Source organism: Nansenia antarctica (genome assembly GCF_963989245.1).
Source record: "Nansenia antarctica genome assembly, chromosome: 4".
NCBI classification, from domain to species: Eukaryota; Metazoa; Chordata; class Actinopteri; order Argentiniformes; family Microstomatidae; genus Nansenia; species Nansenia antarctica.
The window spans coordinates 20,402,942-20,428,199 of NC_137689.1; the positions used below are offsets into that span (position 1 = coordinate 20,402,942).

General features: G+C 43.2%; 1 protein-coding gene across 1 annotated transcript; it reads right to left on the minus strand.

Annotated features, from left to right (window-relative positions):
• Positions 1 to 378: 378 nt before the first annotated feature.
• On the minus strand, positions 379 to 2,501 carry LOC308155150 (kelch repeat and BTB domain-containing protein 4-like; the record flags this gene model as incomplete). The annotated part of the gene is made up of 4 exons (XM_080528400.1): positions 379 to 1,239; positions 1,384 to 1,490; positions 1,641 to 1,782; positions 2,043 to 2,501. 4 exons carry the CDS (start codon positions 2,499 to 2,501, stop codon positions 379 to 381), a joined length of 1,569 nt encoding a protein of 522 aa, XP_080384526.1.
• Between the last annotated feature and the right edge of the window lie 22,757 nt (positions 2,502 to 25,258).

Genomic DNA, 25,258 nt, shown 5'->3' on the forward strand with positions numbered 1-25,258 from the left:
GCCCTTATTAAGGTCCTTAATGACATTCGCGTAAACACAGACTCCGGAAAAATCTCAGTTTTGATACTAGTAGATCTTAGTGCTGCCTTTGACACTATAATTGATACATTTAATGTACATGAACAGCAAGAAAATACAATTTTAGGAATTAGTCATGGAAAGTTATAAAGTTACAAAACATCCCCACTGGTCCTGTGTATGCACAAAAACAGGATTTTACATTAATCTTTAGACACAATAAGCTACAACACCTTTATGCTATGTGCTAATCACAATATGGTTTTTCTTATGTAGACCAGTAACAATGACTGTCACAATGATAACTAAAATGATATCTGTTTGGGGAAATATGGAAATCAGCAACAATGAGTGAAATGTTCAGGCCAATATGAACTGCCAGTTTGTGAGGGGAATTTTTATCCCCCTGATGACAGTGACGACAGAGGTGGCAGGGTTGTACTTTAGCGTGTTAGCATCGCCCTTTTTGCACTCGTCCCTGAAGACGTATATGCAGCCATTGCAGCTGGCCACCTTCCAGAGAGAGGGCACACAGCTCCACACCTCAGGGAAGCGCAGGCGCGTGAAGCTTTCCAGCAGAGGGTTGTAGCACACTAGGGAGTCCCCCTCAGCCACTACAAAGATCAGGTCCATGTGGGCCGTAGCGTGCATGCAGCCAGCAAACGGCAGCATGTAGGGCTTAATCTGGCACTTCTGAGTGGCTGTGTCAAAGCACTGGATGAGGCGGGAGGGTTTGGTGAAGAAGTCCATGTCATGTTCCTCCCCTCCCAGCAGGTAGATGGTCCCTCCCAGGTTAACCCCTGCCGCCCCAGACACAGCCGTGTCCAGTTGGCTGGTCACTGTCCACATGTCGTCCTTGACAGTGTAGTATGTGACAGCGTTGGACAGTGTGTCCGCCAGGATTTTGCCCCCTAAGGAGTAGATGGTATCCTGGTTGGACACTGACACCATGGTCTGATGAAGGCGGTTTCTGGGCAGCGGGGCACAGCACTCCCAGTCCATGGTATGCATGTTGCACTTCCACATGCGACGGCGGTGGGAGCAACCAACCACGTACAGGTCCCCTCCATGCTTACAGGCTGCAGTGATCTGATGACACAAGCTGTTCTGGCCACTCACACTGATGGCATCATCCTCATCGCAGTGGAGTGACACAGCCAGTGAGTGTGTGCCTGTCTCTTCCTTCCCTATCAGGTAGATGTGGACATTTTCACCAATTTCCTATTGGCCCAGGGGAGAGGATTTAGAGACAAAAGAAAATAATCACTAAATGGAAATACTACTGAACATCTCTTTAATCTATCTATGGTACCACAAAGGAAGAAGGCCAGCTGTGTGTTTACTTAAAAAACATATCGAATTTACCTTTAGGCTCTCCTGAAGAACACTAGCGAATTCCTCTCTCTCCACCCTGTTGTGATTTATCCAGGACTGAATGGACACGGTTGGGTTCTGAGAGGTCGGGACGCCATCTGCAACAAGCAAAGTAAATACTTCTGAACACATCACAGCATGACTCTGCTGGATCACAAGTATTAAGACAAGCAGTCGACATATAGAACACACTGTTGGTATGCATGCAGCTGAGGTGGGAGGAGAAGCCTATTGGATGAATCACAAACCTTTTAAAATGTCCAAGAGCAGGCAGAGGGGCAGGTTGAGGAATTCTTCAGTCTGATGCAGCTGAACCAGATGGATTTTAGCACAATGCTTAGCAACAGTGTACAGCTCCTGGTCACTGTGTCTGTCTGCCAGCCACATCACCTGGAGAGGGAGGAAAGAGTGATCAACTGAATAACTGAACACCACAAGCTGTGCTGATGAATGTATACCACAACAAGACGGCAGACAGGTGATAGGGTAACACACTTGACAGATAGGGTAACACACTTGACAGATTTCACATCTAGGTTAATTATGTTAATTACATGAAAACGCATAGAGCATAATGGTAAACTCATTCATTCAAATGCAATGATTTGTTGTATGACACGATGTGTAAACTATCGCTACCAGCCAATCACCTGCAGGCAATTCTTGACCTCCACTGTGCGTGAGAGGAAGCGTGAGCATTCCTCAAACAGGGCAGTTAAGTGGTACATGTCTGACATTTCATACGTGTCCTGGAGGTCTTCCACCCTCAGTTTGATGGTTCCATGATAAATGTAGTCGACTAGCAACTGGAAGACTGATGCACTGACATCCTTGAGTACAATGCAGCGGTTGTGTGCCTCCTTCAGATTGGAGGTGAACATAGAGCGGAAGACGCTGCTCTGGGCTGAGAGCACCAGGCGATGCAGGTTGAACTCCTTGCCATCCACTGTGATGTTGACATCAGCAAACAGTCTGTCCTCTAGGCAAAGGTCCACGATGCTCTTCACCACCCGGCTGGAGTGGGAGCGATCGGTAAAGGTATATCCCATGAAGTAGTTCTCATCTCCCACTGAGCCCCCCACACTGAGCCCATCCTCAGTGGACTCCATCTCATCTGTAGGTTAGCGATCTGAGGATAATGCATGAACACAACAGACAGAGATTAGATGTTATTGAAACATTGAGGGTTTACGGAAGAAAAAAAGGCAAGCAGCAGAACTTTCCAGAATGTAGGATCATTCAGAATGATTCAAGCAGCTAACGTGTTAAGGTCTTTGCACACACCAATGCGTGCGTTTTCGCATGCATATTTTTAAATCCGTCATCCGAAAAAAACGCATTGGTGTGCAAGGGCCTTTAGTAAGATAAACATGTCTCTAGCTAGCTAATAATAGAGTTGTTTTGAAATGTATACGTGGTCACAGTGGGTGGCCATCGCCAGAATGATGACAGCTAGCCTATCACTGTAACAGGCCAAACAGTTGCATGCAGAAAACAAAAGCACATTATGAAATTCATGAAGTCATTGTGTTGAAGTTAGCTAGCAATGTAATAATGAGCTCTCTGTCTCTGCTCTGAGCCCTACAGGCTACGGTAACAGGACGCTAGACGGAGAGCATCCTCGTCTGTTCAGCTCTGGGCAGAGAAGTATTCACTTTGCCCTGTATCGAAATAAACACGACCCCGTCAAGACAGTGTAATAAAATCCTTCTTTCACCGACTACACCGGGTGGTTCTCCCCTTCGACGGGCATCAAACAAAGTATGAATTCATGGCTTATTAGTTTATATTATATATATATATTATTAGTTTGCTCCTTTTACTCTATAAATATATACATATATATATACTCTTTTTACTTTTACTCACTTTATTCACACTAAACGCGAGGTCCAACCGTCGAGTTGCGGGGAAGCTCACCTTCTGTTGTTGAATTTAACGGCAGCTTGCATCCTTATATGGAGTTAATCTTGAGCCAAATTAAATCAAAACATTTATGCTTGCATCCTGCTGTGCGCGTGACCAGGAGACAACTGAAAGGTTGCCGGAGAGACTGCGTTCTGCATCGTGATTGGTCCAAACGACACGTCTGCTGTCACATCTTCGATAATCCTCTTTAGACACACTGACAATTGAATTGCCTGCACCCGAGTGACACCTAGTGGTTGCATACATACACTTTCTCTACCTGGCTGAGAATGGGTTTTTCAAGATCCCTAAATAGATCCCTAAATATAAAGAGGATACACTCTTACAGGGTCGGAGTGGGACTCATTTTCAGCTCTGGAGTTTCATGCCTCAGACCGGCCCACTTTAGTTCACAACCGATTACAGTATATTAAAATCATGTAATTACAACCTTGGTATTTTAGTCTGTAATAGCGGACTCACTGCGGACTCAGTCTTCTCTACATTTACAGGATGCTATGTCATGGGTTTGCTTCATTGTTCCCATACTGGTACAACAGCTCACCTGTGCCTTCTACTGTGATAGCAGCAATCCTTTGCTGGACACCACTAGGGTGACCAGGTCCCAACAAACCAAATGTGGGACAAGGAGTATGTTTGTGTGGGACAATGTGGGACACCCTCTCAACAGGCCCGGACCGAACTTTAGGTGCCCCTAGTAGCATCCGCTTCCCCTGGCCGAGTTGAGAGCTATGTCTATCCAATTTTTTAAAATATATATATGCATTTCCATTCTGTTTCCTATTCTGTTTGGTTTATTCAGTAGTAGGGATGCACGATATTATCGGCACCGATATTTATCGGCCCGATATTGAGGAATTAATGTTTATCGGTATCGGTATTTATTATAAAATTTAGCCGATATTTAACCGATAATATGAAGCCGGAAATATTTCTGCTTCCGGTTTCCGCGCTCTGCTTCCGGTTTCCGCGCTCAGGCACGCAGTTTGTTTTGACGAGACGCGAGCGAAACATGCCTTCCCCGGTGTGGACATTCTTCACAATTTCTAAGGCAGATATTGCGTTTGCAATTTGCAATACATGTTCAACAAAAGTTCGGAGAGGAGGGCAAAGGTCTACGAGTTACAACACAACGAATCTAATAAGTCACCTGAAGAATCACCATTGCAAGCACGCTGTATGGAAGGAATATCAAGCACTCGTTGTAGCAGAACACGTTAGCCTAGCCGCGAAAAAAAAGCCATTGTGGATTTCATGAACTTACATGTAATGAATATACATGTAAACATACTGTATACTGTCTAAAGCTATGGTTAACATATACATGTAAACATGCAGTATACTGTCTAAAGCTATGGTTAACATGTACATGACATGTAAACATACAGCAGTGTTTCCTCTACATGCATTTATTGGTGGCGGGCCGCCACGATAGAATTTCCTCCGCCACGAATTGATTCAGTCCACAAAAAAAAAAAAAAACGGAACATTTTAGCTGATTAAAATATATCTGATCCTAGATCAGCGCTATAATGGATGTTGACTAAAAGTGCACCTAAATCCACGCCCATCTCTCTCTAACCGCTGATCCAAAATCAGATTAATGACATTCAGTTGACGACGTGACACAAGGGCTCCTGATTGGTCTAAATGTGAACTGTGGTATTATTGTTATTGTGTACAGGCCACCGTAGTGACATCCGGGGGGTATTTCATCAACATCGCTAAAGGGAAAATCCAGGTTTAGTCTGATAAATCTCGCGAGAGTTCTTACAAATATCCAGGCATATTCTGATAGGTCTCGCGAGAGTTATCAAAAATAAGCCAGGATTTTCCTTTAGCGACGTTGATGGAATACCCCCCAGGTCAGGTGGGCAGGTTACGACGAGACAACAAGAGACCGGTATTGTAGAGCTTACAGAGCGAGTTAAAATAAAGACACTTACATTGAAATACAGAAGGACTCACGTGTATGTTTAATAGAATAACACGACATGGTGTCAGAAGTCCTGTAAGTGAGTGTTAAGAGTTAGATCGGCCGACAAGTGTCATTTGAGCTCGTGACGGTGAGAAGGGAGAAGAAAAGATGGATGCTAATGCTAACGCGGGAGCAGCTGCAGTCCAGAGAACGGCGCCAGTTTCAAGTGCTACGTTAGCAGACATTAGCAAGTCAAAAAACGATTCTTATGTGCCGTCACTTTAGCAACGACACAGTATTGTCAAGGGGAAAAGAAGGGGAGACGATTTTTTTATTGACAACGGAATTACATGCTGGAAAAACATGCAGCTAAAATTCAGGGAACATTTGGACAATAAGAGTCACACAGGAGAAGTACGGGAAAACAGGGCTCATGTGGGTCTCATCAAAGGTAAGAGTTTGTTTTCTTTAACTCAGCTGATACTCAGCTGTTTACCGAATGCTCCATCTGACTGTGATTTTACTTCTGTAATGTGGTGGGTTGACATAATTCACGCACGGAACTATAGGTTGAGACTATTGTTCCGTCCGTAGTACCCAAGTTGTTTAGACTGTTCTATTTACTGCTTGAGTGTGTTGTTGACAATCGTTCATGTCCTTCATTAAACGTTTAGCTTTGTCATTTGATACGCCGCCTACGACTACCATCTCTCTGCACTACAGTAAACAGTTAATCAGTAACGTTAGCCGCTTTTGTGCTCATGTAGGCCTACTTCGTATTATATTATAGCTGATGATCTTTGTGTGTGTATGTGACTGTCAGTCACAAGTTTATATTCTGTATATTCATTTATTTTATTTTTTTGGCCATCCTCTAGTTTTGGCTGTGATTAGAAGAAAAAAATAAAAAATAAAAAAAACGTTGTTTTGAGCGCGCGTGCGCGTGTCATGCGCGTGCACGCTAAAAAAATCGCGCGCGCTGCCACGGCCACCCGCCACCATTGGAAAAATTCCTGGAGGAAACACTGTACAGTATACTGTCTAAAGCTATGGTTAACATGTACATGACATGTAAACATACAGTATACTGTCTAAAGCTATGGTTAACATGTACATGTAAACATACAGTATACTGTCTAAAGCTATGGTTAACATGTACATGACATGTAAACATACAGTATACTGTCTAAAGCTATGGTTAACATATACATGTAAACATACAGTATACTGTCTAAAGCTATGGTTAACATGTACATGACATGTAAACATACAGTATACTGTCTAAAGCTATGGTTAACATGTACATGTAAACATACAGTATACTGTCTAAAGCTATGGTTAACATATACATGTAAACATACAGTATACTGTCTAAAGCTACGGTTAACATAAGATCTTTATGAACTTTGGCTTAAAAAAGCATTGTGCACTGTCTATAACAGATTCTGTTTGTTAGAGGAAATAATAAATGAACATTTGAAGACTCAGAAGTGTTCTCTTTGTTGTGTTAACAATAGTGATGTAAGTTAGATTTGGTGAGATCACTATGGAATATTAAATCATCAATCTTTGCTCACTACATAGCCTTTCTTACCTTCAGGTGTGCATGAACTACAGGTTATCAACTGTGAAATTATATCTGAATGGTCTTTATTGTCATTGATATAGTACAGGTACCAAACAATGACATTTGGGAGGGGGGCTCCCCTGGTGCTAGGAAAGAAAAAATAAAATAATAATAATAATATCGGTATCGGTATCGGTTATCGGCCACGAGAAGCGGGTAAATATCGGTATCGGTATCGGTTGGAAAAAATGCATATCGTGCATCCCTATTCAGTAGCATCCAATAATTCTTAGTTCACAAAGTCCGACATGTTACTGAGCTTGGGTTTCAGCTGCACAGCCTCCTGAAACACATCAATGGGATCCGACCATTGGCCACCCTAGTGTAGCCCCCCCTAGCAAGGGCGCCGCTAGGGGGGGGTAAGTTAGGACGATTCTAAGCGCCCAGCACTGACAGGGGCCCATGATAATCTTTTTTTAAAATACATTATATTACATAAGGACGTTAACTCATTGACTGCCAAAGACGCCATTTGAAAAACCAGATACTTTTCTGTTTTGGTAGTCTGTCCAATGTCACACTTGCCCTTCTGCACCGGCACTAGTTTTGGATCTAGCTTGCTGTTCATTATTTTGATGATAAATTGTAGATAGCTAGCTATAACATCTTCATGAGTCATCTACGTCTGTCGAATACTACACAGCAGAGTTTGACGCTTGAGTTTTTACAACGCGCAACTGCCAGAAAAACATACCGGCATATACAGTAAATCGATATTGTCGAACCCTATATATATATATATATACACACACACACACACATACATAACCATACAGGCTTAAATACTGATTAACAGTTCATCACTGTAACCCCCCTCCCCCCCTACGCAAAACGTGTCCACCGCGTGTACTGATAATGGCCATGTCAGGACAGCCCACCTGGGGGTCAGGGTTCAAGGGGGGTTGAATAGCTGTAGAATGTAGATTGGTTTCACGGCTACATTATTGTCATAGTGCAGCATTTGGAATATATTTTATACATAACTAGCTAGATTTGATAGCTTGGTAGCTTACAATCAATTATAGCGCGTTTTCCGAATGCGGACGATTGACCCTTAGCTAAGCTAGCATCTAATTGGAAAGAGTCCGAATTGTCCAACTACCGAATAAGTCCACTTGACGAACCGTTTTACCTATAACATACATAACTAGTTATGTTTAATGACCTATATGTAATATATGACCTATATTTAATGACCGTATACCAGCCGTCAATGACGAAAGCTCTAATGAATAGCAACTAAGCTAACGAAATGCTAACGCTAACACAGCTAGTTCAATGACAGTGCACACACCGTTTAAAGCAAGATTAATTCAATAACATAATTGCAGCACGTGAGATATTAACACATTAATATGTCCATTGATAAGATATGAAAATGTCTTCCATACATTGTGGAAGGCTTTCCGCGGTAAGGTGAGCAGATGTCTCAGATGCAATCTGGTGTCTGGGCGGTCTGGGCGGTGAGCAGCGAACAGGTTGATGGTCGGAGAGAAAAGAAAGACTTGACGTCTATGACCTGGAGTGTCTAGGACCGGAGGGCGGGAAGGAGTCACGTGAGAGGAAACAGGACCCGTGCAATTTGCCCTTCTGAAAAAAACACGCAATTAAACTCTGTTATCATTGAAAATGTGAGAGAGTTCAACAGTTTACAACAACATTTAAGTTTTGCCCATATACATGCACCTGAATTTATGGATACCTATATTACCGGTATATCTTGTATTTTTATTAACTGCTGTGCAACACATTGACTCTGAATATTTATCTGAAAATAGCAGCTATGGAGTCCATAAGGAGCCTATCATTTACTGTGTCTTTTAGCTCAACTTCATAATTTGATTTTTTTTTCTTTTTTTTCAGTAAACTGTTTCGGAACTACTTGACTGTGCTACTTAATGAGTCAATTGCGTAGTCAGTGGCAGGTGTGAGAGATGAGTAAGTGGTGGCTTGCCTCAGGCATGAATCTAACCACCACAAATCAAACAACCAACCGAACTGATCTTGAACCAGTTTATTAAGACGCCACCAGATCATCGCTCATCAAAGACACAGTAAATACGCTGATTATGGACTCTATAGATGCTATTTTCAGATAACTAAATTAAGAGACAATGTGTTGCACAGCAACAGTTAACAAAATACAAGATAGAATAGGTAGCCTATCCATAAATTAATGTAGCCGACTTCAAATTATAATTCTATGTATTAACCCTTGTGTGGTGTTCGGGTCAACCTGACCCGTTTTCAATTTTTACTTAAAGAGAAATGGTACAAGAATACATTTTATCAATCTGAAACTCCATGGCCTTAGCTCATTTTATATGAAAAACAAAAAACATTTTTTTTTTTTTTTTTACACATCCTACAATACCCCAACACATTTATGTCCTTCATAAGGTGTTCGGGTCATTTTGACCCGGATACACAGAGACACAGAAACATACACACACTCACACTGACACTCACTCACTCACTCACTCACACACCTCTGCTCTGTCTTTCCCGTGCAGAGAAGCCGTCTGCTCTCACACTCTTTACTCTTTGAAATGCAACATTGTATAATAATAATAAAGAATAATATTGTACTGGACTCCTCACACCTGCACAAGAAGCCGTCTGCTCTGGCTTTCCCGCGCCGAGAAGCTGTCTGCTCTCGCACTTTTTACCCTTTGAATTGCAATGTTGTAAAAAAAATGTATAATAACATTGTACTGCACCTGCACATCATGGGAGGGATAAAAGAGAGAAATAGCTCTCCATCCCAGTGTATAGGTCATTTCAACTACAATCCTCCACCAGCAACATGAAGAAAAGATTCAGTGTTCAGAGGGCCGTGGAGATAATATTTGAAGAGAGTGAGCAACATAGTGAAGTTGAAGGGGGGGAGGATGTTTCAGATGAGGATAATGTAGAAATTAATTCAGAGTATTCTGATTCTGAAAGTGAATTTGGAGATGAGTTTCACTCTGAGCATGCAGCAGAAGGATCCCCACAGCCAGCCACTGGAAGAGCCCCACAGCCAGCCACTGGAAGAGCCCCACAGCCAGCCACTGCAGGAGCCCCACAGCCAGCCACTGCAGGAGCCCCACAGCCAGCCACTGCAGGAGCCCAACAGCCAGCCACTGCAGGAGCCCCACAGCCAGCCACTGGAAGAGCCCCGCAGCCAGCGACTGGAAGAGCCCCGCAGCCAGCCACTGGAAGAGCCCCACAGCCAGCCACTGCAGGAGCCCCACAGCCAGCCACTGGAAGAGCCCCGCAGCCAGCCACTGGAAGAGCCCCGCAGCCAGCCACTGGAAGAGCCCCACAGCCAGCCACTGGAAGAGCCCCACAGCCAGCCACTGGAAGAGCCCCGCAGCCAGCCACTGGAAGAGCCCCGCAGCCAGCCACTGCAGGAGCCCCACAGCCAGCCACTGCAGGAGCCCCACAGCCAGCCACTGCAGGAGCCCCACAGCCAGCCACTGCAGGAGCCCACACATATTTGTCCAAGAATGGCCAAATTGAATGGTCTTCATCCCCAATGAGAGAGCCCCCCCGCTCAGCTGCTAACATTATAAGGATGGTACCAGGGCCCACACGATTGGCAGTGACTCATGTTGATGATATCAAGTCATCCTTTGAGCTGCTGATTACTGATTCAATTCAGAAAATAATTCTTGATATGACCAACCTTGAGGGGAGACGTGTTTTCGGGGAGGAGTGGAAAGAAATGGACAACACACACTTACAGGCCTATTTTGGGATCCTCATCCTAGCAGGTGTCTATAGGTCAAGAGGGGAGTCAACTGAAAGTCTGTGGGATGTGGAGACAGGGAGAGCAATTTTTAGAGCCACAATGTCTCTGAAGAGCTTCAATATCTACTCGAGGGTCATCAGGTTTGATGACCGGGAATCAAGACCTGTTAGACGGCGTAGGGACAAGTTGGCTGCAATCCGCACGGTGTGGGACAAGTGGGTGGACCGGCTTCCACTTCTTTACAACCCTGGGCCCAATCTAACTGTGGATGAACGGCTTGTGGGGTTTAGAGGTCGTTGCCCCTTCCGGCAGTATATGCCCTCCAAACCAGCAAGGTACGGAATAAAAATCTGGGTTGCCTGTGATGCCGTTTCATCGTATGCATGGAACATGCAAATGTATACAGGGAAGCCAGAGGGAGGAGCCCCTGAGAGAAACCAGGGGACACGGGTGGTGTTGGATATGTCACAGGGCCTCAGTGGCCATAACATCACCTGTGATAATTTCTTTACATCCTACAGCCTGGAACAGGAACTTCTCAAACGAAAGGTGACAATGGTTGGAACAGTCCGAAAAAACAAGACGGAGCTCCCACCCCAGTTTCTAAATGTGAAGAACAGGCCAGTCCATTCCTCCAACTTTGTGTTTACAGCCAACACTACCCTGGTGTCTTACATACCAAAAAAGGGCAAGAATGTGATGCTCATGAGCACTCTACATAGGGATGGAAGAATCAGTGGCCGGGAGGACCGTAAGCCAGAGGTCATACTTGACTACAACGCCACCAAAGGTGGAGTAGACAACCTGGACAAGCTGCTGGCCTGCTACAGCTGCCAAAGAAGAACTCTACGGTGGCCTCTCGTGATCTTCTTCAACATCCTGGATGTTTCAGCCTACAATGCATTTTCAATCTGGATGGCAGTCAACCCAGACTGGAACCAAAGGAAGCTCCAAAGACGACGTATTTTCCTTGAGGAGCTAGGTATGGCACTGGTGACACCGCATATCCAAAGGAGACAACATATGCCCAGGACCCCAACTTCTCTAGCCATAGTGAGGAGGATTACAGATGCTCCACCTGCACAACCCACACAACCACAATCTCCAGTGCCTGAGGTAAGTGTCCTGTTGCGGTTGTTTGTGTGTGTGTGTGTCTGTGTTGATTCACTTGCTTAGTCAAATGTATTGATCGCTTTGGTAAATGTAAGTCGCTTTGAAATAAGGCGTCTGCTAAATGCCAACATTTTCAATGTAAATGTAAATATGTGTGTGTGTGCGTGTGTGTGTGTGTGTGTGTGTGTGTGTGTGTGTGTGTGTGTGATTTAGAGTATTAGGAGACGTGGTGGAAAAAAAATCCTGAACTAAGTCTTTTCATTATTCTAGACTGCAGCCGATGGCAAAAAGAGGAAGCGCTGCGAGGTGTGTGGACCCTCAAAGGACACAAAGACAGGGACCACATGCAGCAACTGCAAAAAGTACATTTGTGGTACACATACTGTCAAATGCTGTACTTCATGTGTTGTGTAGACAGACATGCCCATGCACACACAATTGTAACCAGTGTTATTTCAGTGACTAAAACAGTGTACCTTCCACATGTTTTGTGTTTCAGCATTTGTAGCATTATTCTTGTTCATCACCTGTATTTTTTACAGCTTTGATTATAATGCTTTGAAAATCAATTGAGAATATAAGTTCAAAATAATGAACATCAATAAAAACATTGTTTCATTTACATTTTTCCTAGATAAGTATGAATTATGACAACCAAGTCTTTATTATAGTGGATTTTGTTTAGTGGAAGTTAGGAGCATCATGTGCGTAAAAACGCCTCTACTCATCATGCTGCCGTTCGGCCCCACCTATTCCCAGGGGTCTGACACTTTGAGGGTTATAATTAGGCACCCTCTGCTCCAGCCCCTCCAAAGGGCAGCCCCCTAGGTCCACCAGAACAAAATATACACTTTTGAATGTGAACACAGTACCTATTGTGCATTAATGGGTACAGTACCTGTTTGTGCCCACAAGAGGCGCTCTTTAATATTATGGGCTATTTTGGGGCTATCTTGCACCCTGAGCATACTCCCTTGTACGGGTCACCATTGGGACTAGGAGCACCGTGTCAGGAAAAGTGCTTTCAAAACCCCAATGATGTCCCGGGTCAACTTGACCCGAAGAGTACGAAAGGGTCCAAAAAGTGAACACCACACAAGGGTTAAAAAAAGTCACAAAAGAAACAAACTGGAGTTTGAGCAAAATTGAGCCTTATTATTTACCCCTCTATGCTAGACTAGAGGAACGTTACCGCGAGAGAGACGATGACGTCACAGGCGAAGCCAAAGTCAGGTCAGGGTCTCAAAAGAGAAAAGTAAAAGTAAAGAACGAGGAGAGTGACAGAAAAGGGCGACAGCTAGTCACAAAGTAAAAAAAAAAAAAAGAAGAAAGATATTCATTCACAGACCTTCTTTTGGGGCCCATAACATGTAGGCTATCTAGACAACAGGGGTTTAGTGATCTAATCACTGCGTGGATGATCTAGTTAGCTCGCTATAGCTAATTAACATTAACTTCAAGTAAAGTTAACTTACCGTGCACTGTCAGTATAATTTCAGTTAAATGTATGAGATGAGGGCCATTTTGGTCCAACATTTTGGTTATTCGAGCTCAGTGAATTTGTATCCAGCAGCTATGCACTCTTGCTATAGCTAGCTAGCTAACTAGTATAATGTTACATGCTAATGACGTCATGCACAGATGCAGCTTCAGGATCAGGACTCCTTCCCTCAACCCACCTCCCAGTTGAAGGAGAAGGAGGTGAGCAGTAGGAGTTTGGGGTTAACATTAAGATTTTGAATATTTTAATGTATGCTGCATTACCATGCAAGCATTGAATACAACTTTAGCTAATATTCATATTTAGTTAATAGTTCTTCCAGTAATTGCAATAACATTGACCACTGGCATCTTAATAATATTGTTAGCTAGCTAGATAACATTTAAGTTAGCTAATCTGGTGTAATGTATGTATTACTATGTTAATACTATTATAGGACATATTATGAATGATGTACCTATGGATACTCCATGCCAGGGCCCTCTTCAAGCCAGGCAGCCAGAGAGGAGAGCAGAGGTAAAGAGGCAGAAGAAGAAGGGCAAGAAGTAACAAAGGACAATGACAGCAGCACAGCAAGTTGGCTTTATCACTAGATTTCAAGGATCTTATTAAAGATTTTGCTACTAAGAAGGCCCAGCGTTTAGCTTTGATTTGATCTCTTTACTCCTATCTTGAATCGTTGTGCATTACTCTAGATATAGTTTTTAGCTCTCCAGGTATACTATTCCACAGTACTGCCGCAGTGTAAAAATGACATTTCTCCCATTTCACTATTCAATTTCGCTGGCACCATGTCTGTGTTGCTCCCTCTTGTATAAGACACGTTTGTCTTTGTGTGAAACAAGCAATGCTGAGTCAGTAAATATCTCTCTGCTGTAATTCTTCATTGATCTAATCCTGACAGTATTATGGCGAACTGATCTTTACAAGATCTACATTTACTTAGACACAATACCACCCCATTAAAATTATATTTTTTACTTTTTGTGTGATTTATACTTTTATAATTGGGTTCAAATCTTCATTTAATTATACTTTAGTCCTTGTGTTGTTCAAGTCTTAATTTAATAAGTTAAAGAATGTTGAGATTTCTTTGCTGAATTGTTGATTCCTGTATTAACTGTAATTTTAAATTACATTTACAAAAGATGTCCATCATTGGATTTCTTGCAGTGCATCAATAGTTCATCAACTTCAACTGGGTTTAGGTTGATGGGTGGTTTAGGTGGGGGGGGCCCAAAATGATATTCTGTCATGGGGCCCAGAATCTCTAGCGGCGCCCCTGCCCCCTAGTGTAGCCCCCCCTCGGCCCCTTTTATCCTCTACAGCAGGGGTCGAACACGGCCCACCCCCACACTTGGACCGGCCCTTTGAACTACCGGTACGTGTAATTTCTAACTGCAATTGCGGCATTGCACCGACGTGGTGGCGGGGGCGCTGTTTCGCAAATAATTGGAAATAAATTTCCACCATAAATGGATGCAGAAAGAGCACAAATTGCATCTAAATTCACCAGAATGCAAGAAATTAAGTGTTTGATGCTCGTTTAAGGACCCACAGACAGCCCTGCTTCATGGGTCCCCCCGTGTATGATGAGGGTCCTCCCTCAAGTATCAGACTGTAAAACTGATTATATTTCATTGACATATCACTATAGGTATAAATTCCATCCAAATTCAACTGTTTAGACTTTGTTTGCATCCACCAGTGCTCTCCTACGCGCAATTGCTTTGCGCAACCGCCTCCATTCCACTCCGTTCCATATTATTTTATGTTAGAGACCAACCCAGGCCCCCCATCACAGAAAGGAAAAATGATGTGGCCCTCACAGAAAAAAGTTGGGGACCCCTGCTGTAGACCATGACATTCTAATAGATAGACTAAAAACCTGGGTAGGACTTTCGGGCACTGCCCTAAACTGGTTTAGATCCTACCTACAGGACAGAAGCTACTATGTCTCCATTGGCAACTTTGTATCTGACCAAATTAAAATGACATGTGGGGTTCCCCAAGGGTCAATCCTTGGCCCCCTTCTATTCAATCTCTACATGGCAAGTTTATTTGTATAGCACATTTCATACAACAGGGGCAATTCAAAGTGCTTTACATGCATTATTTAAAAATACAGCAAGAGGAGCATAAGAAAATAACAATTACAATGAATAAAAGCAAATATAAGAAGTAAATAGATAAAACATTTAAAAAGACAATAGTTAATGGGAAAAAGACATTGATAGAAGTGTTTGTGTTTAATCATATCCCTCCACATCCTTCTACATCCCTCTACATCCCTCTACATCCCTCTACATCCCTCTACATCCCTCTACATCCCTCCACATCCCTCTATATCCCTCTACATCCCTCTACATCCCTCTACAACTCTCTACATCCCTCATCCCTCCACAATCCTCTACATCCCTCTACATCCCTCCACATCTCTCTACATCCCTCTACATCCCTCTACATCCCTCCACATCCCTCTACATCCCTCTACATCCCTCTACATCCCTCCACATCCCTTCACATCCCTCTACATCCCTCCACATCCCTCTACATCCCTCCACATCCCTCTACATCCCTCTACATCCCTCCACATCCCTCTACATCCCTCTACACCACTCCATATCTCTCCATATCCCTCCACATCCCTCCACAAGAGGAGCAAAAGAAAATAAAAATTACAATGAATAAAAGCAAATATAAGAAGTAAATAGATAAAACATTTAAAAAGACAATAGTTAATGGAAAAAAGACATTGATAGAAGTGTTTGTGTTTAATCATAACTGGTGCAAAACATGAAGGTTTTTAGCTTAGATTTAAATATTTTAAGGGTTTGGGCCTGTTTGATTTCTTCAGGGAGTTTGTTCCAGGAGCATGCAGCAGCGTGACTGAAAGCTGCTGCACCGTGTTTTGTTTTTACTCTTGGAATTATTAGCTGATTTGTCTCAGCTGACCTTAGGGACCTTGCGGGAATATAGGGTGGGAGGAGATCTGATATGTATTTTGGTCCAAGACCATTTTGTGATTTGTATGTAATTAGGAGGATTTTGAATTCAATTCTCTGAGAGACTGGTAGCCAGTGCAGGGATCTCAGGATTGGTGTAATGTGTTCAAATTTCTTTGTTTTTGTTAGGACCCTAGCAGCGGCGTTTTGGATGAGCTGCAATTTACGAACAGCTCCTTTAGATAGGCCTGTTAGTAGACCATTACAATAATCAAGTCTACTCGAAACAAATGCATGGATGAGTTTTTCAAGGTCTTGCTTGGACATGAAACCTCTCATTCTTGTTATGTTTTTCAGGTGATAGTAGGCTGATTTAGTTATTGAGTTTATGTGGCTGTTGAAGTTTAGATCGGAGTCTAGAATTACACCAAGATTTCTGACCTGTTTTTTACTGTGAAGAGAGAGAGAATCAAGTTTTGCACTGACTTTCGATCTTTTGTCAGGTGCACCGAATACAATTATCTCTGTTTTGTCCTTGTTTAGTTGGAGGAAGTTTTGTGTCATCCAGGCGTTTATTTGCTCAATGCAATTACAGAGATTGTCAATGGGACTATAGTCGTTCGGTGAGAGGGCTATGTAGATTTGAGTGTCATCCGCATAGTTGTGGTAGGCAATTTTGTTCTTTTTTATGATGTGTCCCAATGGAAGCATGTAGAGATTGAATAGAAGGGGGCCAAGGATTGACCCTTGGGGAACCCCACATGTCATTTTAATTTGGTCAGATACAAAGTTGCCAATGGAGACATAGTAGCTTCTGTCCTGTAGGTAGGATCTAAACCAGTTTAGGGCAGTGCCCGAAAGTCCTACCCAGGTTTTTAGTCTATCTATTAGAATGTCATGGTCTACAGTGTCAAAGGCAGCACTAAGATCTAGTAGTACCAAAACTGAGATTTTTCCGGAGTCTGTGTTTACGCGAATGTCATTAAGGACCTTAATAAGGGCCGTTTCAGTGCTATGTAGGGGGCGAAAGCCTGATTGAAAGTCATCAAAGAGATCATTTAGGGTCAAATAATTGCTAAGTTGTTCGTGGGCAACCATTTCAATAATTTTTCCTGTACAGGGAAGGTTTGATATGGGTCTGTAGTTGTTTAGTACAAGTGGGTCTAGGCCGTTCTTTTTTAGTAGAGGCTTAATAACTGCAGTTTTCAGGGCTTCAGGGAAGATTCCTGATGAAAGGGAGGTGTTAATTATTTGTATTAGTTCGCCTGCCATGCAGCTAAATATGTTTTTAAAAAAGCTTGTTGGCAGGACATCAAGGGCACAGGTGGATGGTTTAAGACGTGACATGATTTTATCTAGGGTCTTGTAATCAATGGTGTTAAATTGTGACATGGTTGTTATGTCCGCCCTATTTGGGGTTGTTAATGGGGACATGTTTTTCATGCCTGACACAGAAGACCTAATGCCTTGTCTAATGGTTTCTATTTTATTGTTAAAAAAGGATGCAAGCTCATTGCATTTACTAGTTGAGTGAAATTCCTGAGCAATGGGTGTTGGGGGATTTGTTAGTCTGTCAACAGTTCTGAAAAGGATGCGGGCATTATTTATGTTATTGTTTATGATCTTAGAGAAAAATGATTGCCTGGCACTTCTTATTTCTAAGTTATAGTTCTGAAGATTCTCTTTATAGATATCATAGTGGACTTGAAGGTTTGTTTTTCTCCATCTGCGCTCTGCTTTACGACATTCTCTTTTTTGGGTCTTTACGGATGGGGCAGTTCTCCAGGGAGCTTTTTGCTTACCAGAGATGCATTTGGATTTAATGGGTGCAATATCATCAATGGTTTTTGTGATTTTTAAGTTGAAATCGTGTAGAAGGTCATTTACTGAGGTTGGAATAGAAGTTTGGGGTGGGGGGGCTAGGGAAAAGGCCTGTGTGAACAGTGCACTGGTCTTTTCATTGATATATCGTTTGGAAATAGTTTTAGACATAGTTTGAATAACAGGAAAGATAGATACGTCAAAGAATATGCAACAGTGGTCAGACAGGGCAATGTCAGTTACAACAACATTTGAAATATCTAGGCCTTTGGTGATGATAAGGTCCAGAGTGTGACCTCGATTATGAGTAGGGAGGTTCACATGTTGTTGAAGTTCAAAAACATCTAACAGAACAGAGAGTTCTTTGGCTTTGTTGTCCTCTGAGTTATCTACATGAATATTGAAATCACCAGCAATGATCAGACCATTAAATTCAGTAGTAATGATGGAGAGAAGCTCTGTAAGTTCATTAAAGAAGCTAGTAGAGTATTGGGGTGGTCTTAAAATTATAAAAATAATTCGAGTGGAACATTTAAAAACAACTGAAAGATATTCAAATGATAAAAATTCCCCGAAGGATTTCTGTTTGCAGTTAAAACTGTCTCGGAAGAAAGAGGCGATTCCACCACCTTTTTTGTGGGATCTAACGACATCTAAGGTTCTAAAATTGGGGGGTGCTGACTCAATAAGAATTGGTGTCTTGTTATCTTTATCTAACCAGGTCTCAGTGATAAATAAGAAATCTAGTTCATAGGAGCTAATCAAGTCGTTGATTAAGAGAGACTTATTAGCTAAGGATCTGGCATTGAAAAGTGCTAGCTTGAGTGGTTTTGTGTTTGGTCTCTGTGTGGGCTGTGTGTGGCAGGGTACAGAAATTAAATTTGAGGGGTGTATAAAGCATTCAGACTTGCAATTAACTGTTCTGTTACTGATATGAACAGGGATAGCAAGAGTTGAGAGTCCCAGCTTTATATCAGGAATGTCAATGGTATCAACTCTATGGAAGCAGGGACTGTTAGAGCATCAACTGATTCTGGGTGTCATCCGGGGGATGGGGATGGGTGTTGTAGATAGCATCCTGTGGCGGGGTAGGGCGATGGGTATTGTTGATGAGGCTGGCATTGTTGATGAGGCTGGCGTCACAGGGAGTGTGAGGCCAGGTGTTGTAGAATGGAGAGTTGCCTGAGATGGAGCAGCTTTCATTGGGACACATCATAAAAAAGAACAAAATTGCCTACCACAACTATGCGGATGACACTCAAATCTACATAGCCCTCTCACCGAACGACTATAGTCCCATTGACAATCTCTGTAATTGCATTGAGCAAATAAACGCCTGGATGACACAAAACTTCCTCCAACTAAACAAGGACAAAACAGAGATAATTGTATTCGGTGCACCTGACAAAAGATCGAAAGTCAGTGCAAAACTTGATTCTCTCTCTCTTCACACTAAAAAACAGGTCAGAAATCTTGGTGTAATTCTAGACTCCGATCTAAACTTCAACAGCCACATAAACTCGATAACTAAATCAGCCTACTATCACCTGAAAAACATAACAAGAATGAGAGGTTTCATGTCCAAGCAAGACCTTGAAAAACTCATCCATGCATTTAGTATGCGAGTAGACTTGATTACTGTAATGGTCTACTAACAGGCCTATCTAAAGGAGCTGTTCGTAAATTGCAGCTCATCCAAAACGCCGCTGCTAGGGTCCTAACAAAAACAAAGACATTTGAACACATTACACCAATCCTGAGATCCCTGCACTGGCTACCAGTCTCTCAGAGAATTGAATTCAAAATCCTCCTAATTACATACAAATCACAAAATGGTCTTGGACCAAAATACATATATACCTATATTCCAAAATACATATATACCTATATTCCCGCAAGGTCCCTAAGGTCAGCTGAGACAAATCAGCTAATAATTCCAAGAGTAAAAACAAAACACGGTGCAGCAGCTTTCAGTCACGCTGCTGCATGCTCCTGGAACAAACTCCCTGAAGAAATCAAACAGGCCCAAACCCTTAAAATATTTAAATCTAAGCTAAAAACCTTCATGTTTTGCACCAGTTATGATTAAACACAAACACTTCTATCAATGTATTTTTTCCATTAACTATTGTCTTTTTAAATGTTTTATCTATTTACTTCTTATATTTGCTTTTATTCATTGTAATTTTTATTTTCCTATGCCCCTCTTGCTGTATTTTTAAATAATGCATGTAAAGCACTTTGAATTGCCCCTGTTGTATGAAATGTGCTATACAAATAAACTTGCCTTGCCTTGCCTTGCCTTGCATTGAACGTGGTGAAGAACGACCTGATAGCGCGTGTGGATGAGCTGGCCTGTGAGAAGGAGGTGCTCCAGGGAGAGCTGGACGCTGTGAACCAGGCCAAGACCCGCCTGGAGGAGAAGAACAAGGAGCTGGAGGAGGAGCTCAAGAAGTGAGTCTGAATTAGAGAATGATTGTAAGAAGAAGTAGACTGATTCATCCAGCGCTTATCGGTGAGGTGTTTGAACAGAGCGGTTCCTGAGCTGCCCGTTCAGATGTCCTGCTGTGTGTGTGTGTGTGTGTGTGTGTGTGTGTGTGTGTGTGCACCTGTTTTGATGTAATTATTTACTCCAAGCTGTGGACTTTAGGGTGACTCTAAAGGTGTGTTTTCTTTTAGGATGCGGGCTGAGCTGGAGGAGGCCAAACAGAGGCCCAAGAATGAGGACGATGACGTGAGTGTGTGTGTGTGTGTGTGTGTGTGTGTGTGTGTGTGTGTGTGTGTGCGTGCGCATGTGTGTGTGTGTGTGTGTGTGTTGTACGTTTATCTCTATGTGACTAATGTGTTATAGTGTATGTGTATGTGTGTGTGTATGTGAGTAATGTGTTAAAGTGTGTGCGCGTTTATGTGCGTGTGTCTAAGGGCCATGCTGACCTCTAGTGTGTGTGTGTGTGTGTGTGTGTGTGTGTGGGTGTGTGTGTGTGTGTGTTACAGAGTGACGTGCCCACGGCCCAGAGGAAGCGGTTCACCAGGGTGGAGATGGCCCGGGTCCTGATGGAGAGGAACCAGTACAAGGAGAGACTGATGGAGCTAGAGGAGGCCGTACGATGGACAGAGATGATACGGTGAGGAGGGGGAGGGGGAGGAGGAGGGAGAGAGGGGGTAGGGGAGGGGGAGAGGAGGAGGGGGAAGCAGGGTTCCCACGGGTCCTTGAAATCCCTGAACGTTTGTGAATTTGAGAAAAAGAAATCAAGGTCTTAAAAGTTTTTGAAAATAGACATGGGTCATTGAAAGTGCTTGAATTCCCCCCCCCTCTCTCTCTCTCTCTCTCTCTCTCAAAAAAATAAATACAAATGTTTTACTTGTCAACTAGTTCTGTCTCAAACTATGCTGTGTTGGGTCCTTGAATTTGAGGGAATTGAGTCTTGAAAGTCCTTGAAAGTCCTTGAAAGGTGCTTGAAAGGTGCTTGAAAGGTGCTTGAATTTGATGTTTCAGAAGGTGTGGAAACCCTGAGGAAGGGGAGGGGGGGGGGGGGGTAGGGGAGGAGGGTAGGGGACAGGTTTCCTATAAAATGATATTTATCCAAATAGAATTGTTGATTGTTTCATCACTGTTGTTATTTTCCTTCCCTCAGAGCATCGAGGGAGAACCCAAACCTCAACGAGAAGAAGAAGTCCAGTATCTGGCAGTTGTAAGACACCCTTACTCCTCCTTCACTCCTTTATTACCATCCCTCCATTCCTACTCCTCCTTACCTCCTTACCTTACCTTCTACAACACCTCTCTTTTCTCACAATCAGTCTACTTCTTCTTACAATCATTCTCTAATTCTCTTTTCTACACTAATTCCTTTCTATTCCTCTCCACATGTATTACCTATGATGTGCCTTCTATGAGATGATTTGATGATTCTTGAATTTTGAGTCTTATTTTTTTTGTTTTCCTTCTCTTTTTCATTTCCTATCTTTTTTTTTTTTTTTTGGGTTTGTTTTTCTCTTCTGCAGGATGTAGGTGAAACTTTGACATGCTAACGGTTTCTAACTGGCTCATGGTGTGATCTTGAAAGTAAAACACATAACTGGTGGAACGGATCAGGGAATGGCTTTTAGGTTCAATCTGATCTGCTCTGTGATTTCGTCATTATGTTCTAATTAGTCTAAAGTCTAAGCGAGTTCAAAACACCAAATCATTTCAAATCCTTGAAATCTCCCAAGGGATACCTGTGTCTGCAGTGTACTGTTGAACAAACTGTTCGCACACCTAAAACACCTGAATATCCTCCTGAAACACCTGAATATCCTACTGAAACACCTGAATATCCTGCTGAAATGCCATTTGACCTTGCTCTTCTTGCTGGTGTGTGAATGCTCACTTTGAGGGTGTGTGTGTGTGTGTGTGTGTGTGTGTGTGTGTGTGTGTGTGTGGGTGGGCCCGTCTCTCAGACTCACTCCTCGTTGAGGAAGTCGAAGGCCTTGCTCTTGTCGCTGGGCAGCTGTTGCAGAGTGCTGCTCCTCTTCTTGACGGACGGCTGGATCTGAGAGGTGGGGGCGTGGTACTTCACATTCACTGGAGCCTCCGAGGGGGGCTTCTTAGCCGCACCGCCCGAAGAGCTGAACAGGCGGCTGAAACTGGTGGGCGGTGGAGGGAAGGAGGGATGGAGGGAGAGAGAGAGAGAAAGCACACAGACACAGTGGTAGAGGGGTGTACACAAGCAGTAGCAGCAGCGGCGGCAGGGTTGAACAGTCAGAGGTCAGGGGTCAAGGGTAGGCCCCCCACCCCCCCTCCCTCCCCCACACTCATCTAGCAGGACACCACCACCCAGATATTTTTTTATTTTTTTTTTACTTGCCACTATCATTTAAGTCCACTCACCGAGAGCAAGGCATTACAGCAGGAGTCTCCACTCCAAGGAGTGGAGAGCGGGGAGTGCGGGGGTTAATATTGTACACTGACCGGGTTGGGGGGTTGGTTAGTCAACACGCAACAGAACAAGGCTAGTAACTCTACCAATCATCCCAGATCAAAATGCTTCACGTCGACATCATTATGACATCATCAAGATGCTTCGGACCAAGTTTGCTTGTTAAGAAGGCTCACGTCAGCGGAATGACTCCAGACAGGAGAGAAGACCACATCCACCCAAGTCATCCTCATCAATTATCAGTTCATCAATAGGTCTATTGATATATTAATATATATACACATAGTACAGAAACAACAACAGACGCTCATACTCAAAATTCAGTTCTAGTTGTTAGTTATGAGTATGCACTATGACGAACTGGTGTGTTTATTTAACCTATTCAGCAGCCAGGCCATATCTGCTTCTAGGGAATAACTATCCATTAAAAAATAGGCCCCCCTACATCCTCACACCACTGCGCATACACAGCCCCCCCCCACACCCTCCCCTCCTTCCCCACACACCTTCTGCACACAGACATGACACCACACAACACCAGGCAGGATATAGAGAGGGCACAGAGGATCAGGGCAGGAGAGACAGTGGATTTCTTAGTCAAGATGCATTACACACACTCTCTCTTCCTCCAACAATGATGCATTAGTCCTTGCCCCACAAAATGACACATCATTACTCAAACACAAACCCATTCTATTCCTGTTGACAGAGAAGAGCCCGGATCAGGGAATGGCATTTCAGCAGGATATTCAGGTGTTTCAGTAGGATATTCAGGTGTTTCAGGAGGATATTCAGGTGTTTTAGGTGTGCGAACAGTTTGTTCAACAGTACACTGCAGACACAGGTATCCCTTGGGAGATTTCAAGGATTTGAAATGATTTGGTGTTTTGAACTCGCTTAGACTTTTGACTAATTAGAACATAATGACGAAATCACAGAGCAGATCAGATTGAACCTAAAAGCCATTCCCTGATCCGTTCCACCAGTTATGTGTTTTACTTTCAAGATCACACCATGAGCCAGTTAGAAACCGTTAGCATGTCAAAGTTTCACCTACATCCTGCAGAAGAGAAAAACAAACCAAAAAAATAAAAATAAAGATAGGAAATGAAAAAGAGAAGGAAAACAAAAAAAATAAGACTCAAAATTCAAGAATCATCAAATCATCTCATAGAAGGCACATCATAGGTAATACATGTGGAGAGGAATAGAAAGGAATGAGTGTAGAAAAGAGAATTAGAGAATGATTGTAAGAAGAAGTAGACTGATTGTGAGAAAAGAGAGGTGTTGTAGAAGGTAAGGTAAGGAGGTAAGGAGGAGTAGGAATGGAGGGATGGTAATAAAGGAGTGAAGGAGGAGTAAAGGTGTCTTACAACTGCCAGATACTGGACTTCTTCTTCTCGTTGAGGTTTGGGTTCTCCCTCGATGCTCTGAGGGAAGGAAAATAACAACAGTGATGAAACAATCAACAATTCTATTTGGATAAATATCCTTTTATAGGAAACCTGTCCCCTACCCTCCTCCCCTACCCCCCCCCTCCCCTTCCTCAGGGTTTCCACACCTTCTGAAACATCAAATTCAAGCACCTTTCAAGCACCTTTCAAGGACTTTCAAGGACTTTCAAGACTCAATTCCCTCAAATTCAAGGACCCAACACAGCATAGTTTGAGACAGAACTAGTTGACAAGTAAAACATTTGTATTTATTTTTTTTAGAGAGAGAGAGAGAGAGGGGGGAATTCAAGCACTTTCAATGACCCATGTCTATTTTCAAAAACTTTTAAGACCTTGATTTCTTTTTCTCAAATTCACAAACGTTCAGGGATTTCAAGGACCCGTGGGAACCCTGCTTCCCCCTCCTCCTCTCCCCCTCCCCTACCCCCTCTCTCCCTCCTCCTCCCCCTCCCCCTCCTCACCGTATCATCTCTGTCCATCGTACGGCCTCCTCTAGCTCCATCAGTCTCTCCTTGTACTGGTTCCTCTCCATCAGGACCCGGGCCATCTCCACCCTGGTGAACCGCTTCCTCTGGGCCGTGGGCACGTCACTCTGTAACACACACACACACACACACCCACACACACACACACACACACACACACACACACTAGAGGTCAGCATGGCCCTTAGACACACGCACATAAACGCGCACACACTTTAACACATTACTCACATACACACACACATACACATACACTATAACACATTAGTCACATAGAGATAAACGTACAACACACACACACACATGCACATGCGCACGCACACACACACACACACACACACACACACACACACACACACACACACACACACACACACTCACGTCATCGTCCTCATTCTTGGGCCTCTGTTTGGCC